The sequence below is a fragment of the Carlito syrichta genome, unplaced genomic scaffold, assembly GCF_000164805.1.
Source record: "Carlito syrichta isolate Samal-C Ts95f unplaced genomic scaffold, Tarsius_syrichta-2.0.1 Scaffold305648, whole genome shotgun sequence".
NCBI lineage: Eukaryota > Metazoa > Chordata > Mammalia > Primates > Tarsiidae > Carlito > Carlito syrichta.
The window spans coordinates 414,514-431,797 of NW_007249744.1; the positions used below are offsets into that span (position 1 = coordinate 414,514).

At 45.4% G+C, this 17,284-nt stretch overlaps 1 protein-coding gene across 1 annotated transcript; it reads left to right on the top strand.

The window, feature by feature from the left end:
• The first annotated feature begins 11,829 nt into the window (after positions 1-11,829).
• LOC103264341 (cytochrome P450 2D6-like) lies at positions 11,830-16,690 on the top strand. The gene is made up of 9 exons (XM_008061991.2): positions 11,830-12,018; positions 12,738-12,909; positions 13,328-13,480; positions 13,571-13,731; positions 14,155-14,331; positions 14,521-14,662; positions 14,881-15,068; positions 15,522-15,663; positions 15,762-16,690. The coding sequence occupies exons 1-9, from the start codon at positions 11,830-11,832 to the stop codon at positions 15,938-15,940; spliced, it is 1,503 nt and encodes a 500-aa protein (XP_008060182.1). The 3' UTR covers positions 15,941-16,690.
• Positions 16,691-17,284: the final 594 nt, after the last annotated feature.

The window sequence follows — 17,284 nt, forward strand, 5'->3', positions numbered from 1 at the left end:
TTTCTTTTGTAAATCCAGTTTGCAACTCTGATTCTTTTAAGTGGGGTGTTTAGACCATTTAAGTTGAGGGCTAATATTGATAAGTGAGACGTGTTCTTGCCATAGTGTTGCAAGCTAGCTGAATTGGGGATTTGAATGTGTACTTGCTTTATATAGGCACTGCGAATTTTGTACTTACTTGTGTGATCTTTTGTGACATCGAGAGTTGTCATTTCATTTCCAAGTTTATAACTTCTTGGAGCATCCTTTGTAGAGCTAGTTTAGTAGTGACAAATTCCCTTAGTGTTTGTTTGCTGTGGTAGAACTTTATTTCTCCTTTGTTTATAAAGCTTGGTTTGGCTAGATATAAAATTCTTGATTGGCATTTTTTTTCTTTAAGGAGATTGAAATTAGGCTCCCATTCTCTGACTTGGGTTTCTGCTGAGGAGTCTGCTGTTCATCAAATGTCCTTTCCTTTACAAGTGATTCAGTGCTTCTCTCTTGCCACATTTAGGATATTTTCTTTTACTTTGACGTTGAGGAATCTAATAATGATATGCCTCAGTGAGGGTCATCTCACAATGTATCCTGCAGGAATTATTTGTGCTTCTTGTACTGAATCTAGATGTCTAAGTTTCTCTTAAGACCAGGGAAGTTTTCTTGAATTATTTACTCGAATATATTTTCCAAACTTTTTACTTTAACTTCATCTACCTCTGGAATGCCTATGATTCATAAGTCTGTTTGCTTTACATAGTCCCATATTTCTTATAGGCTTTCCTCATTCTTCTTGATTCTTTTTTCTTTATTTCTGTCTGACCAGGTTAGTTAGAAGAACTTGGCTTCCATCTCTGAGATTCTTCCTTCCACTTGTTCTAGCCTACTGTTAAAGCTTTGTACTGTGTTTTGTATCTCCACCTTTCAGTTTTTTTGTTCTGTTTGGGTTTTTACAACATTGTCAATCTCTCTTTTCACTTCCTGAACTGTTCTACTAATTTCTTTGTGTTGATCATTAGCTTATCTTGTGATTTCATGACCTTTTTATAATCAATATTCTGAATTAATTATCTGATATTTCAGGGATTTCATTTTGGGTAGCGTCTGTGGTTGCAGAGTTAGTGTGCTCTTTTGGAGAGATAACACTCTGCTTTTTAAAAAATACTTTCAGAGTTGTTTCTCTGTTTTTTTCTCATCTGGATTAGCTATGACAGGTAATCTGAGTTCCTTTGATATAGCTAGCCTGTATATGTAGACTTTTCGGAGTGTTGGTTGTAGTAGCAATATACTGGGAGTGTGGGCTGACTCACTGCCTCTTGTGGGACTGTGGTGGCTTATCCCCAAGGAGTTTCAATAAGTTTACCTTATTCCCCAGAGGGGTGCACCGCAGTCAGATTACCTGTTGTGTTGCATCATTCTACCTCCAGGCCAGCAGGTGGCGCATATGGGTAAGCGCTGACTACTGCTTAAGTGGATGGGTATTTTCTTCTCTTGGGAGAAGTTCTGTTGTTTCAGGCAGTGAGCTGATCTGCAGAGTGCACAGCTCCCAAGTTCAGACCCAGAAATGGGGGAACCAAGGTAGACGGGGATGAACTGGGAGTGCCCACCTACGAATCCACCAGTGGCATACGCAGGCACTGGCTCCAAGGCAAGGTTTGGTGTGTGGCTTCTTAAGTACCCAGAGATGTCCCTCGGCATGGTATTGGGGAATCTCTGTTGCCTCAAATTTTCTGCTTAGGAATGAGAGTGTGACCCAACTGCTAATCTAGAAGAGTGGAAGCTCCGGATACCTGGGGATATGTATGGGCATTGAGCAGAGAGAGCGCCACAGCACCGAGAACTCTCCTTCCGGGGGAGGGGCATCTGAGACGCCTAATCACATGAGCGGCCTGTTAGATTCCTGGGGGTATTGTTCAACGAGGAGCAGAAAACTACTAGTGTAACGATTTATTTGCGTTGGGGAAGGTACCTAAGCTCTTGTTCCAGGGAAGCAAGTGCGGCACTGGCCTGGTGATATGCCTGGGAAGGGGACAGATAGGTCACCACTCCAGTAGGGTCTTTGCACAGGAAGGGGGTTTGGTTCAGACTTCTGGACTGTGGTCTCACATGTACCGAATGTCTGGGAATATGCGTGGGTGTGGGCAGAGAGATTACCACTGCACCAGGTCCTTTGTGTAGAAAGGTTCTATTGAAGTGGCAGGTGCACTGGAAGCCTGGGATATGTCTGGACGTGGAGCCAAAGGGTGCCATTTCACTAGGGTCTCTGCTCAGGGAGGGAGCGGCAGCTCTGGCCCCTAATTTGGGTAACTGGGTTCACCAAATACCTGAAAGTATGCCCTGGTAAGAAGCAGTGTGTCTGCTGTTATGAGAAAATCTATGCAGTGGTGTGAGTTGGGGTGCCTTGGGCTTCTAATCAGAAGCGCAGGTAAACTGAATGTCTAGAGATGTGTCCGAGCGTGGAGTATAGGGAGTGCCCTGTACCAAGATCGCTGTATTGCCGGGGTTGGAGCAGCTCAGGCTGCTGATCTGGGTGGGTGGGGGCCCCAGACGCCTGAAATTAGGTCTCCCAGCAGGGGTAGGGTACCCACTGGAGTCCCAAACGTCATTGCAGGGAGAAGGATGGATCATTCAGGCAGTTGATCTGCCAAAGCGATTGTGCTCGTGCTAAAGAGTGTGCCCAGACTTGGAGCAGAAGTCACTTCTCAGCCAACTCTGTACCGGAAGGATGGGGCAGCTTAGCTGCTGCTTCCGGGGGCAGGTCCTCCAAATGCTTTGGGAGATGCCTAGGCCTGGAGCAGTGAGAGCTCCTCCCCTCAGCAGGATTTTTGCACAGAAAGGGTGGTGGGGGAGGATTGAACTTTTGGTCCAGGAGAGTGGGTGCCCCGAATGTCTGGAGATGTATCTGGACATGGGGTGCAGCAAACCGCTTAGCATCCATTCCCAGCACGAGAGGGGTGGGGCGGTTGTGGCTGGTGTTGCATGCAAGCTGAAGCTCCAGATGGCTGAGGAGGTGCCTGGACTTGGAGCACAGGGGACTTTGTTGCACAAGGATCACTTCATAGGAAGAATGGGGCACCTTAAGCTGCTAATCAGGTGTGTAGAAATGGGGCTTCCCTGTTCCGTGAAATGGAGGGGCACACTTACCCAAAGGCATGGAGGAGCAGGCTGGGGCACCCCATAATAGCAGCCAGATTCCAGGTCACGGAAGTGACCCTGAGTTTAGGCCTTTCTATGGGAGAACCATGGGTTCAGAAACTCCTGCCAACAGGCTGCTGATTCAGGTGCAGAGGGATGGGATCCCTCCTGCTGGTTCCCTGCCACTTAGACTGTTTTTCAAGATGTGTAAGCATTCTTCACATTAGTGGGACACACCACCCCAACTGTCCTGGGAGGGAGGCTGGGGCTCATATCATTTTTACTCGCTGAACAGTTCCAGGATGTAAAATTGACCATAGCTGCGAGTCTCGCTATTTATGAGAGAACAAAGCTACTGCATCTTACTGTTCAGGCTTGCAAGTTTAGGAACATGGGAATGGGGCCCACGGCTAGGCTCCTACTATTCTAGGTGCTCCTCATTGTTGCCGAGACACCTTAGTGCAACTGCCAAGAGAACTGAAGCACCCAAAAGTGACACACAAAGACCCATTCTGAGTTACAAATGTGTCCCTGACTGCTGGTCTCCTCTGGAGAGGAAACACAGCTTCAGCAGCTCTTCTGCTGTTCTGGGCAGGGTATTTCTTGGGTGATGTCTGGTAACTGATTCAATGTCCTTATTCGTTATAGAGCTACTCAGTTTTTATTTTACTTTTGCATTTGTGCAAGTGAGAGCCATTTCAGTATTCACGTTGGGTGTTTTGTTTTGTTTTGTTTTGTTTTAAGAGACATGGTCTCACTGTATGGCTCAGGCTGGCCTCAAACTCCTGAGCTTAAGGGGCTCTCCCACCTCAGGCTCTCACTTACCTGGGAGAACAGGTGGGTGCCATGTCCTGGCTGTAAATGTATTGGGATTTTCTATTGCTTCATGATTTAGTCTTGGTAGGATTTGTGTTCTAGGAATGTGTGCATTTTATCTGGGTTGTCTCATTTGCTGGCATACAGTTTTTCACAGTAATCTGTTATCATTATATTTAGTTCTATAAAATCAGGAGTGTTGTACTCAGTTCATGTCTGATGTTTTAATTTGAGTCTTCTATTTTTCTTAGTCTATTTCACTAAAGGTTGGTCAATATTGTTGATCTTTTTGAAGAACCAGTTTTAGGGGTTTTTTTTTCCTACTGTTTATCTATTCTCTAGTTCACTTATCTCTGATCAAACTTTAATCATTTCCTTCCTTCTTCTAGCTTGAAGTTCAGTTTGCTTTTCTTTTTCTGGTCTTTAAGATATACGAGTGGGTTATTGACTTAAGGTCTTTCTTATTTTTTGATGTAGGTGTTTACAGTTATCAATTTCCCTCTGAACATATACTTACTGGATCTAATATGCAGTGCCATGTTGTGTTATCGTTTTAATTCACTTGAAGTTGTTTTTAAATTTCTTTTCTGATTTATTCATTGGTTGTTTAAGAACATGCTGTTAAATTTTCACAGATTTTTAAATTTTTCCGTTTTCCTTTAGTTATTGATTTCTAAATTAATGCTATTGTGGTAGGAAAATATCATTTTTTAAAATTTAAATACTTAAACCTTCTTTAAGATTGTTTTTTGTAGTCAGGCCTGGTGGCGCATGCTTGTAGTTCCAACTACTTTAGAAGTGGATGTGGGAGGATCTCTGAGCCCAGGAGTTGGAGATTACAGTGAACTATGATTGCACCAGTGGATTGCAGCCTTGGCAAGAGTCCAGAACCTGTATCTATCGGTCTGTCTGTTTATCTACCTACCTACCTACCTATCATCTATCTATCTGTCTGTGTCTGTGTTAAATATCTAAATATCTTAAATATCTAACCTGTGGTATGGTCTATGTGCACATGGGAAGAATGTATATTTTTTTGTTGTTGGATGGAGGGTTCTATATAGGTGTGTTATTTGCAACTGATCTATAGTGTTGTTCAAGCCCTTGATTTCCTTACTGATCTTTTGTTTGGTTTTTCTATTCACTGTTGAAAGTGGGATATTGAAGTCTCCAAGTCTTTTTGTAAGACTGTCTATTTCTCCCTTCAATTCTGTCAATTTTTGTTCTATATCATTTGAAGCACTGTTGTGTATATGATTGCAATATGTTGCCTATTTGTTTATAATATTTCATTTCTTCTTGTTGAATTGAACTTTTCACAATGCACAATGTCCAGTTTTCTAAAAGTTTACTTAAAGTCTACTTGTCTAGCACTAAGATAGCCACTTCAGCTCTCCCTGGGTTACTAATTGCATGGAATATCTTTTCCCACCTATTTAATATCAACCTCTTTGTATCTTTATACCTAAAGTTAGTCTCTTTAAGTCAGCATGTAGAGATCATTTTTTATCCTCTCTGTCAATCTTTGCCTTTAATAAAAAAGTTTAACCCAGTCACATTTAAATTATTTACTAATAGAAAGTATTTGCTTTCACAATATAGCTGTTTCTTTTCTGTATGTTTTATATGTTACCCTTAATTCCTCCATTACTGCCTTTTGATAGTTGAAGTTTGTAATATTCCATTTCAATTTACTTCTTCTTTCATTGTTTTGTATAATTCTTTGTTATTTTCTCAGTGGTTATCTTGGTGATTAAAACTGATATTTGAAACTGATAAAAATCTGGTTTTAGTGATAACAACCTAGTTTTAATAGTACACACTCTACTAATATACATCTTCACATCTTCTCCATTATTTTGTTATTTATACATATTACATATATATATATAAAATCATGTCCTCAATAATATAGATTTATAATTACTGCTTTGTTAATTGCAGTTTTAAATCATGTGAGGGAAAAACAAATTGCAAACTAAAAGTAACATAATGCTGATTTTTTTTTTTCTTGAGTTGAATTCTCATTATGTCGCCCAGAGTGGAGTGCCTTGGCACACTCACGGCCACCCCAGTGTTGACCTGCTGGTCTCCAGCGATCCTTCTGCGTCAGCCTTCCAAGTAGCCAGAACTACAGGCACGTGCTACCACACCCAGCTAATTTTTTTTTTATTTATTATAGAGACAAAGTCTCACCAAGTTGCCTGGGCTGGTCTCGAACCCACAGGTTCAAGCAATCCACTCACCTTGGCCTCCCAAAGTGCCGGGATTACAGGCTGAGCCACCGAGCCCGGCTAATGCTGATTTTTATATTCATCCATGTAGTTACCTTTTCCAGTGTTGCTTATTCCTTATGGCATTGAGTTACTGTCTAGTGTAATTTCATTTCAGCCTGAAGGATTCCCTTTAGCACTTCTTGTAATGCAGGATAATGAACTTCCTCATCTTTGATTTATCTGAAAAGTCTTAATTTATCTTCCATTCTTGATAGATAGTTTTGCCAGATATAGAGTTTTTAGTTGATGGTATTTTGCTTTCAGTACTTCAATATGTCATGCCACTGTCTTTTGGCCTCCATGGTCTCTAATAAGAAATCCAGTGTTACTCTTATTGAGGATTCCTTGAATGCAATGAGTCACTTTTCCTCACTACTTTCACAATTCTCTCTTTGCCTTTGCATTTTTAGTATTTGACAGCAATGTATATCTCTGTAGGTGTGTCCTTTGTGTTTCTCCCTCTTGGAGATCACTGAGTTTCTCAGATGTGTGTATTCATGTTTGTCATCAGACTTGCAAAATTGTTGGCTATTTTTTGTTTATATATTTTTATTTCTCATCTCTCTTTCTTCCTCTGAGATTCCTGTGATGCAGATGTTAGTATGTTTGATGGCTCCCCAACTGTGATTATTATTCCTCATTCTTTTTTCTTTTTTTTAATTTTATTTGATAAGTTTTGCTTTTTAAAAGGACTTGTATCTTTTTCTTTTAATTTTTTATTGTAGAGATGAGGTCTCACCAAGTTACCCGTGCTGGTCTCGAACCTGCCGGCTCTGGCAATCCACTCACCTCAACCTCCTAAAGTGCTGTGATTATAGGCTGAGCCACTGAGCCTGGTCCTCATTCTTTTTTCATTTTGCATCTTAGTCTGTGTGATTTCAGTGTATTCTCTTGAAGTTCACTTATTTCTTTTCTTCTGCCTGCTCAGATATGCATGTAATAAACTCAATGGTCAGGTCCACCACCCAAAATGTATATGTTGAAGTCCAACCCCCGATGTAACTGTATTTTGAGATAGGGCCTTTATGGTGGTAAATAAGGTTAAATGAGGACATAAAGTTGGGGCTCTTATCAAAAAGAATTACTGGTCTTATATGGAGACACCAGAGATCAACGTCTCCTTCTTACTCTCTCTCTCTCTCTTTCCCTCTGCAGTGTGAAAACATAACCACAAACAACTTTCACCAGAATCTGATCCTATTGAACCTTTAGCTGGACTTTTAGCCTCCTAGAGTGTAAGAAAATACATTATTACTATTATTATTAGGAGTAGTAGTAGTATTTGAGACAGGCTGTCACTCTGTCACTCAGACTGGAGTGCAGTGGCATGATCATAGCCCACTGAATTCTCAAACTCCTGGGCTCAAGTGATTTCCCCACCTCAGTCACCTGAGTAGTTGAACTGAAAGTGTGTGGCACAATACTCAGCTAATTTAAAAAAAAATTTTTTTTTTGTAGAGAAGGAGTCTTGCTATGTTGTCAGTCTGGTCTTGAACTCCTAACCTAAACTTCTCCTCCTGCTTCAGCCTCCCAAAATTCTGGGATTACAGACATGAGCTACCCTGACCAGACCAATTTTTGTTTTTAAGCCACCAATGTATAATATATTGCTAGAAAATATCGGGCAGAATAATGCACTTTTGTTGAAGCCAGTTAGTCAGTTTTTCATTTCAGTAATTGTACTTTTCAGCTCCAGAAGGGATGTTTCACACCTTTATGTAATTTTTGTCTCTTTGTTGAGATTCTCATTTTGTTTCAACATAGTTTTCCTGATCTCCTTTAGTTTTTAGTCCATGGTTTCCTTTAGTACACTGAGCATATTTAACACAATAAGTTTAGTGTTTTTCACCAGGTATTGCAGTGTCTGGGTTACCTCATGTATGTAAGTCTTTTTCCTGTGAATGACCCATACTTTCCTATTTTTAAAATTATTGATTTATTTTTTTAGAACTGGGCATTCTGAGTGTTTTATTGTGACAACTCTGAAAACAAAATTCTCACACTCTTGAGGAATTACCAGTTTTTGTTTGTTGAGTGCTAGAGCAGTCCATTTGTGCCTTTTTAAAGCTTTTTGTGAAAGGGCATATATGTTGGTTTGTGAGGTCACTAAATGTTTTGATCCATTATCCCCGAGGTCAGTGACTTTATAAAGATTTCCTTAAATGTCTGACTCATAAAAGGCAGAAAAGTTACTGTCTCTAAAACCCATGCTTCAGAGAGTAACTGCTACAGCCTGGAGGACCCAAACCAAGGAAAATGTCTGCAGTGATCACTCCGACTTGCCAAGACATTCAACCTCAAATGTGTGGAGGGCAGGGTCTCTACCCAACCCCACATGCCACACTACTAACTAGCCTCCACAAAAGCAGACTATTCCCACTACATGTACCAGAGATGATAGGTGGTTTGCATGTACTGTGCTCCCACTGAACTGCTGCAGAATTTTCTTAATCAGCACTTGCTTGGTTGCTATCACGTCTCATCAGGGTTCATGTCTCATCTGAAATAACAGATTCTGGGCATTATTTTTCAGTTCACTGGTAGTTTCAGTGGAGGGGCCCATCTGTATAGCTTTCTGCTTCACCATTCTTTGTGATGTCACTTCCTTGGAGAGGTTATGATGTCTGATCCAGTCTTCTTACTTGTTACAGATCTGTCCAACTTGTTGGCATATTGTTGTTCCATGTCTTCTCTTCTAACCCTTTTCCTTTCCTTGAAGTTGGTACTTATATGTCCCTCATTTCTGATTGTAGTAACTTGAATCGTCTCTCTTTCTTTCTTTTCATTGTCATCTTTGCTTCTGCCATTCAAAAGTCCTTCAATTTGGTGAAGAGATGAATTATTTGGGGCCATTTAATGATGGGTCCCACCAGGGACTCCCATCAGTCCAGCAAGCCTCTGTTGGTGCTGCTTCAAGACCTTTGTTTTAACTCCATTAGTGTCTGCATTTTGCATCCCATTTCTAAATAAGCATTTGCAGATATAGACTCTGTTAGAATGAGTTCTTCACTCATTCTCCTGTGAATTCTTATTTTCTTAGAACCCTGTGAGACCCATAAGAGGAAGTTGGAACAAAACTTTCCTAATCCTTCTCCAGCTACTCCTTAATTTAACAGCAGCAAGTTTCCATCCAGTGTTCATGCAAAAGGGACTTAATCACGGTATTTTTTCATGACCTGGGTAGAGGTTTATTAAGTGGGTGACTATCCTGATAATCATAAAGTCAATCCAGCGTGCCATCCATGTGTGGCAAATCAGCCACTTCATCTGGGAAGATCCTCTTGGCATTCAAAGGAGGGGGAGAACAATACTCTGTCAATTTAACTGAACTTGACTGGAAACGTTGCATACTAGCTGTCTCCTCAGGTAACATGCTGTGCTTTTGGACCATGAATAATAACTTGTCACTGTACAATAGTGAGCTGTGGGTTCTACCGCAACTTAGACTTGCTCACCCTTTCTCCAGCATTCAAAAGCAAGGATGCAGCCTTTTAGTAAAGGCTGTATGGGAAGTTGATGATACTGACTGACAAAAGAGACACCTCCTTCACACCAGAACTCATGATTTCAGTACTTTTTTTTTTTTCCTACCACCATGTGGACTATCTTCTTGGTGTCTAGAGGTGATAGGGCTCTACTTATAGTCCTAAATGATTTTCCCACTGGAAACATCCCTGACATGAGTAGCTATAACTGAAAAAAATTGACTTCCAAGTTGATGATAGAGTAAGATCTGTCATAACACTCCCTTTTAGGTACAATGTAACTCATTACTTATAACAATAACTAAGAGATTGTATATTTAACTTGTTTCTTATTATTTTACATTTCCTTATATATCTACTCGACTAACTCCTTGGGGGCTTGTTCTACCATTTCTAATTTCCATAGGTCACTATTAACTATGACAACTGATCACAGAGTACGTGCTGTGTCACACCATGACTGATGCAGTAGCTATTCAGGAATGAAAACGTTACCAACTTCCACCCCCTTCACCTTTTTTTTTAAATTTCAGAGATGCCAAACTTTTTTCCACATTTCAGAGATTCCAATTTTTTCCACCACATTTCAGAGAATCAGGGTCATTCTAGTGAAAAACATTTCTGAAGCTATCTGTGTCAAAACTCCCCAATACCATCCTCAGCTCAGTGCTTTGCTATAAGACTCACAGAATTCAGAAATGCTGTTATACCCACTTTTATAGATTATTATTTTGAAAAGACACTGATGAAAGTCATTAAAAGCAAATGTTGTATGGGACAGAGTCCACATGATACACAGCACAGAATTTCTATTGTCCTTTTCTACCGGAGACATACAGCAATGTTTAATTCTCCCAACAACACGGTGTGACATTTGCAGGGCTATCCGCTGTTGACCTAAGCTCTCCTAATATGAATAGCATTTTCTTCAGGAGAATTTGTTAAAAGTAATTAGAGCCATTGTTGAAAATCAAAGCTGCCTAAGACAGTGAATAACATCTGGGGCACATAATACACAAGCCCAGAAACTGGGAAATGAGTTGCCTATAGGGGCAATTGACCAGGTTTGATCCATCCCTGGGTTCGTAGCAGGCCATGCTTCTGAGGAGGTCTGAGTGCAGCTGTGTGTATGATCAGGAAGACCTAGAGGACCTAAGCTCTTCCCTCTGACTGACCTGAGGTCCTGTTCAAAGAGGACCTGAAGGCTAAGTAAAGTTCTCACTGCCCGGCTAGTGCTGAAGTCACGCCCCAAAACACACATAGATCCCTTTGGCAAATACTGGGAGATTTACAGTTCCAGGCATTTCAAAAATCTCTGGTCCAGTCTTTTGCTAACCACTTAGCTGAGTAGAGAGTTTAGTGGCCAAAATTAACTAGGAATGGAGACCTTACAGAATTAGTTCTGTTTCTTCTGTATGTTTCTGTGTATATGTATGTTTTCTGACTGTGGGTGGCTTTGTGGATGTTTACATGTGTCTGTTGGTGTGTGAGCATGTGGGAAGTGGTCAGGAATGTACTAGATGTCTGTATGTGATCAGCTGTGTCTGAGTGCCTGAGCATACCAAGTATGCAGTGTGCATGAGGGACTTGCCCAATGTTCCCTCAGATCATTGTGACCTTCCTAAGGCCTCAGACAAGTGCAGAAGTCAAACAACAGAGTGAAGTTCACTCAGGAGAGCAGGTGAGGTAAGGGAAGGCCAAGGATATGTCCTAGGGGGTAGAGATGATAACTATAATGGGCAACCATGCTAGTGTGGGAAACTGTGAGGGCGAGTCAGGTCAGACCATGGTTATTCCAGAAGCCTATACAGAGCTGGGAGGTTGGAGTCGGGTAGAGAGAGTGACATCTGCTTGGCCCATTCACCACCTTACCTTGGTAAGCACCTGGAGCTGGCTTCAGGGACAAGGAACTATGGAACTGCCTCACCCCAGCCCTGTCCTGGCCCTGCACCCTCTGGCAGCACAGTCAACACTGCAGTTGAGTCACAGCAGAGGACAAAGGCCAGTGTCAGCTACCTTATAAGGAAACAGGCAAGGCTAGTCAAACACTGAGGGTATGGTGCTTCCTGCTTGGTCCTCTGTGCTTGGTGAGGTAGAGTGTGCCGTGTTCCAAAAAGGGCCCTGTGTGTAGCAGGGCAGCCATGGCGTTGCTGACCGGGGATACACTGGCGCCCCTGGCTGTCGCCGTGGCCATCTTCCTGCTCCTGGTGGACCTGATGCACAGGCGTCAACGCTGGGCTGCACGCTACCCACCAGGCCCAATGCCACTGCCCGGTGTGGGCAACCTGCTGCAGATGGATTTACGGAATCTACCATACTGCATGAGCCAGGTGAGAGGTGATGATTGTTGCAGCAGAGGTCCTGGGAACACTCCCCCACACCTCAAAAAGCAGCAGATGTGGGTGGTGGGTGAACCACAGACTAGGCTAGGAGCTGGGCCCCAAAGAGGAAGCAGGATTCAGAGGATTCCTGAGGGAGGACATGTGTGCAGAGCCTGAAGTGCAGTTTGGATTTTGCAAAGGCCAGAGTTTGGGAAGGAAAAGGCCTGATGGTGGAATGGGACTTAGCACTGGGCTTGCAAGCCAGTTGGACATATAATTCTGGAAACCCAGTGTCCCTTCTGATTATTCCAGAAGGGAAGGTCTTGGGAACGGAAGGTCTTGGGTTGAGTCCAGAGCACCATTTAAATCAGGAAATGTTGGCTGCGATAAGTGCAGTGATATGGCTCAAATATTTTGCCTCTGTGGGTCCTTAGGACTCACACTCACCTCTATGAACATCAGTTTTCTCATCTGTAGAACGTGATGCTCAGTGGGACATAACTGATCATTTCAGTGATCCAAGGTCATAGCTGGGTGGTAGATCCAAGCTAAATACCTCAACCACTGAGAAAATGACCCCTCCCCACCCTCAGGATCACGAGGACAGGTCTCCTCCTGGCGCAGTCTCACTACTGGCAGCCCCGTGGTCTCCCGGGACTTGCGGGTGAGCCTGGGATCCGCAGCCTGGTGGGAGCCACAACCTGACTTTCGTTCTGTCCCTCCTCCAGCTGCGGCACCGCTTCGGGGACGTGTTCAGCCTGCAGCTGGGCTGGGCGCCGGTGGTCGTGCTCAACGGGCTGGCGGCCGTGCGCGAGGCGCTGGTGACCCGCGGCGAGGACACTGCGGACCGCGTACCTGCACCCCTCTTTGATCACCTGGGCTTCGGCCCGCGCTCCCAAGGCAAGCGTCCCGGCGGGACCTGTACGGGCAATGACCGGAAGCAGGACAGGCCCTAACGAGAGCGGAGACTTGGGCGTGAAGGGGCAAGAAAAGGTCGGGGAAGGCTGGGGGCGGGTGCAGAAAGGAGCCTAAGGGCGGAGCGAGGGGGGGAAGTGGGCGGGGCCTGGGCCCGGAGTGGGAGGGAAACCGCGGGGTCCGGTGGGCCTGTGCTCGGCGGGAGGCACAGTGGGAGGGGACCCGACAGGGACTCTTCTCAGAGAGGGAGTGGACAGTTGAGGCACAGAGGGTGTGTCTGAGGTCATATGGGAGGAAAACATTCTTGAATGGACTGTGACTGCGCCGGTTTTCAAAGGGGAGGGGCCAAGGGGGCGGGGCCAGGGCCTCTCAGGAGACGCCCACGTGACCGCTCCGCCTCTAGGAATTTTCAATGCGCGCTACGGGCCCGCGTGGCGCGAGCAGCGGCGCTTCTCCGTGTCCACCCTGCGCAACTTCGGCCTGGGCAAGAAGTCGCTGGAGCAGTGGGTGACCGAGGAGGCTTCCTGCCTCTGTGCTGCCTTTGCTGATCACGCCGGTGAGTGATGCCCGGAGGGGCATAATCTGGAACTGAGGAAGGTGGGGACACAGGAAGGAGAGCCTCCTGACCTGCAGCTCCTGCTCCCAGGCCACCCCTTTAGCCCGAACTCCCTTCTGGACAGAGCGGTGAGCAACGTGATCGCCTCTCTCAATATCGGACGCCGCTTCGAGTACGACGACCCACTCTTGCTCAGGATGTTGAACCTAGTTGAGTCCCATCTGAAGGAGGAGAGCAGCATCCTGGCCATGGTGCGGGAATTGGAGGAGCAGGCGGGAGTCCAGACGGTGCATGGGCCTGCACTTGGGTCTCTACAAAGGGTCTGGGGAAAGGACATTCCAGGAGAGGCCACTGCAAGAGGAAAGGTCTGGAGGAGGGAAATCTCCAACAGTAATGGAAGTGGTGGACCCTGGGTTAGTGAATTCCAACATAGAGTCAAGGGGCCTGTGTCTCCTGTCCAGCTGAAGGCCCCCAAGCCCAGGAGGTTCAAATTTTGGGTTCTTCCAGACCCCAGGGACTATGAGCAAGTTTGGAGGCTGGCACTAGTTGAAACCAGGTCAGTGGTTGGAACTTGCAGGTCCTAGGTGCATCCTGGAGGTGGCGGGGATCTGAGACTGATTGAGGTGAACCTGGAACCTGAGAGAGACCCAGGCCCCCTTCTGTGGCTTGTGCAGGTGCTGAATTTTGTTCCAGTGCTCCTGCACATCCCGGGACTGGCTGACAGGGTCTTACATAGTAGGAGGACCTTCTTGGCACAGCTGGGTGAACTGATAACTGAGCATAGGATGACCCGAGACCCGGCCCTGCCTCCCCGAGACCTGACTGATGCTTTCCTGGACGAGATGGAGAAGGTGAGAGGCCACCGCTAGGGACTGGACCAGGGTTGGTGAGTTGAGGGTCCAGTGAGGAGTGAGAGGAGGAGGCAAGGTGTGGCCAGTACATCACCCAGTGAGACTCAACAGTGCTGACAGGTACAAAATAGAAAGTTGTACAGGGGTTTCCTCCTTCTGCCCCAAGCCCACCTTCTCTACCTTGCTCAGGCCAAAGGGAATCCTGAGAGCAGCTTCAGTGCTGATAACCTGTGCCTGGTGGTGTTTGACCTGTTCGCTGCTGGGATGGTGACCACCTCGATCACGCTGTGCTGGGCCCTCCTGCTCATGATCCTGCACCCAGATGTGCAGTGTGAGTTCAGCTGGGGGTCTGGATGAAGGCGGGAAAAGGGAAGGCCCTGGGAAGAACCCTATAGGCAGGGGTCCCTGGGGTTGTTGAGACATTAGAAGGCCAGGTTTCCATAAGAGTGACCTCCTCCTCAGGTGGGCACAACCCCCAACACAGGTGCCAGAAGAAGGTTAGTGCCCACCCCCTGGGTTCTACCCACTGCGGGGTGCTTGTCTGTGCAGGCCGTGTCCAACAGGAGATCGACGAAGTGATAGGGCAGGCGCGGCGACCAGAGATGGCTGACCAGGCCCACATGCCCTTCACCACTGCTGTGATTCACGAGGTGCAGCGCTTTGGGGACATTGTTCCCCTAGGCGTGCCCCACATGACCTCTCGCGACACTGAAGTGCAGGGTTTCCTCATCCCCAAGGTAGGCCTTGGGACCTCCTCACCCAGCTCAACACTCACTGCCTGCTGGTGGCCCCAGCCTGACCGCTGACAGCTGGGGACAGCTCGGACTCAGGCCACCCAGTCCTTGATTCCACAGGCACTAACTGTCCCAGACTGCGTATGGTTCACAGAGCAGAGCAGGGCCAGTCTCTCTATGCAGAGCCCCAGTTTAGTAGAGCAGATAGACCAGAACCTCTTATAGAGTGTTGGAGAAATTAGTGCACTAAGGGATGGGGGTGGTGAGGTCCCCATCAGAGGTATTACTTAAACCCTTCCAAGAAGTCAGAGAGGGTGCCCAGAAGCTTCTTGAGCCAAAGGCTGCTTAAATGATTCTAGCATGTGCCAGGTAAAGGGTGTGCCCCTGTGTGTTTGGTGGCAGAGGTTCCAGCAACCTAGAGCCAGTCCCCACTGACACCAGGCTTCTCCTGCCCAGGGAACCATGCTTTGTGTCAATCTGTCATCAGTGTTGAAGGATGAGGCCATCTGGGAAAAACCTTTCCGCTTTCACCCCAAACACTTCCTGGATGCCCAGGGCCACTTCGTGAAACAAGAGGCCTTCATGCCTTTCTCAGCAGGTACCTATGTGGTTCCCGGCTCTCTGCCACCTTCCTGGTAGACTTGGAGGGCTGAAACCCAGGACCCAGGTTCACCAAGCCCCTCTCACCCACCACAGGCCGGCGCGCATGCCTCGGGGAGCCGCTGGTTCGCATGGAGCTCTTCCTCTTCTTTACCTGCCTGCTGCAGCACTTCAGCTTCTCAGTGCCTGCTGGACAGCCCCGGCCCAGTGATTATGGTGTCTCTCCCTTCCTGGTTTCACCGGCCCCCTACCAGCTATGCGCTGTGCCCCGCTAGAGGGGCCATTAACCCCCAACCTATTCCCTAGTTGGGGTCCTGATGTACAGTAAACCAGTCTAGTGGCTCTCACTTGGTTTCTGAGTACAACTTGGGTTCCCTGATTAGGCCCTTGCTGCATTGGGTCCTTATCACCTGCTGAAGTCAGCCCTCACCCCGCCTCATTCATTCTTATCCTACCATTTGACTTTGCTTGAGATATTCATGCTCAAAAGTAAACAGCTTACCCTCAAGTCACCCCCTGAGACCCATTACTGACTTCCCAAGTTGGTTACAGTGTCCCTAGGTAAGTCCTGACTCTTTGGGTGGTTTACAGTAGGCTTCTGCTACGAATCATTTCAGTTTCTGAATGAGGTGGGAGACTGTGTAGGGTCTTCCAAGACCACCTTCAGGGTCAGTGATTTGCTAGAAGGCTTCACAGCCTTAGAACAACTGTTATACTCACTGTTAAGTTTTATTACAGTGAAGAATATAAGTGAAAATTAGCTAAAGTAAAGCCACATGGAACAGAGTCCTGAAAGACTAGGTAGTGGCTTCCAGCTGCCCTCTCCCAGTAGATTCCTATAGGCAGTGCTTACATTTCCCAGCTCAGTGTGTGACACAGCAGAGAGCATTGCTAAGGAGGGAAGCTCAGCCAGGCCTTGATGTGCTGGACTTTTGCTGGATTGCTCACCTAGACTTGACAAAAAAATGTAAAAGGAAATATTAAGTCTTCCAATCCATAAATAATAAAGAATGTCTTTCCATCTATTTAAAGTCTTCTTTAATTTCTTAATTTTATTTGTAAATGTATTTATGTCCTTTAAAACTTCTTTCAAGAAAGTATTGTCGTTTCATTTCATTTCTTTCACGTCTTTGGTTTAGTTTATTTCTAAATTTTATTTTTTTAACTTATTTTTTGAGTCAAAGTCTCACAGCTCACCACAGCCTCAATCTCCTTGACTAAGGTGATCTTTCTGCCTCAACCTCCGGGTAGCTCAGACTACAAGTAGACGCCACCACCTTCAGCTAATTTTTTGATCTTTTGTGGAGATGAGGTCTCACTTTGTTGCATAGTCAGGTCTTGAACTCCTGGGCTCAAGCAGTCCTCCTGCCTCAACCTACCAAATTGCTCGGATTACAGGCTTGAGCCACCTTGCCAAGAAGGTGATATTTATTTATTTTTTTTTGTTATTTAGTTTTTATTTTTCTGTAATACAACTGGATGTGGAAAGGAATAAGGAAAATAAGGAACCCAAAGAATTGCAGCAAGAGCACAAAGATTATAGGATATTGCAAGCAAATGGGATGGAGGGGAGCTCTCCTGACATACAGAAAGAATGGTCTGGTAGTTTAAGAAATAAA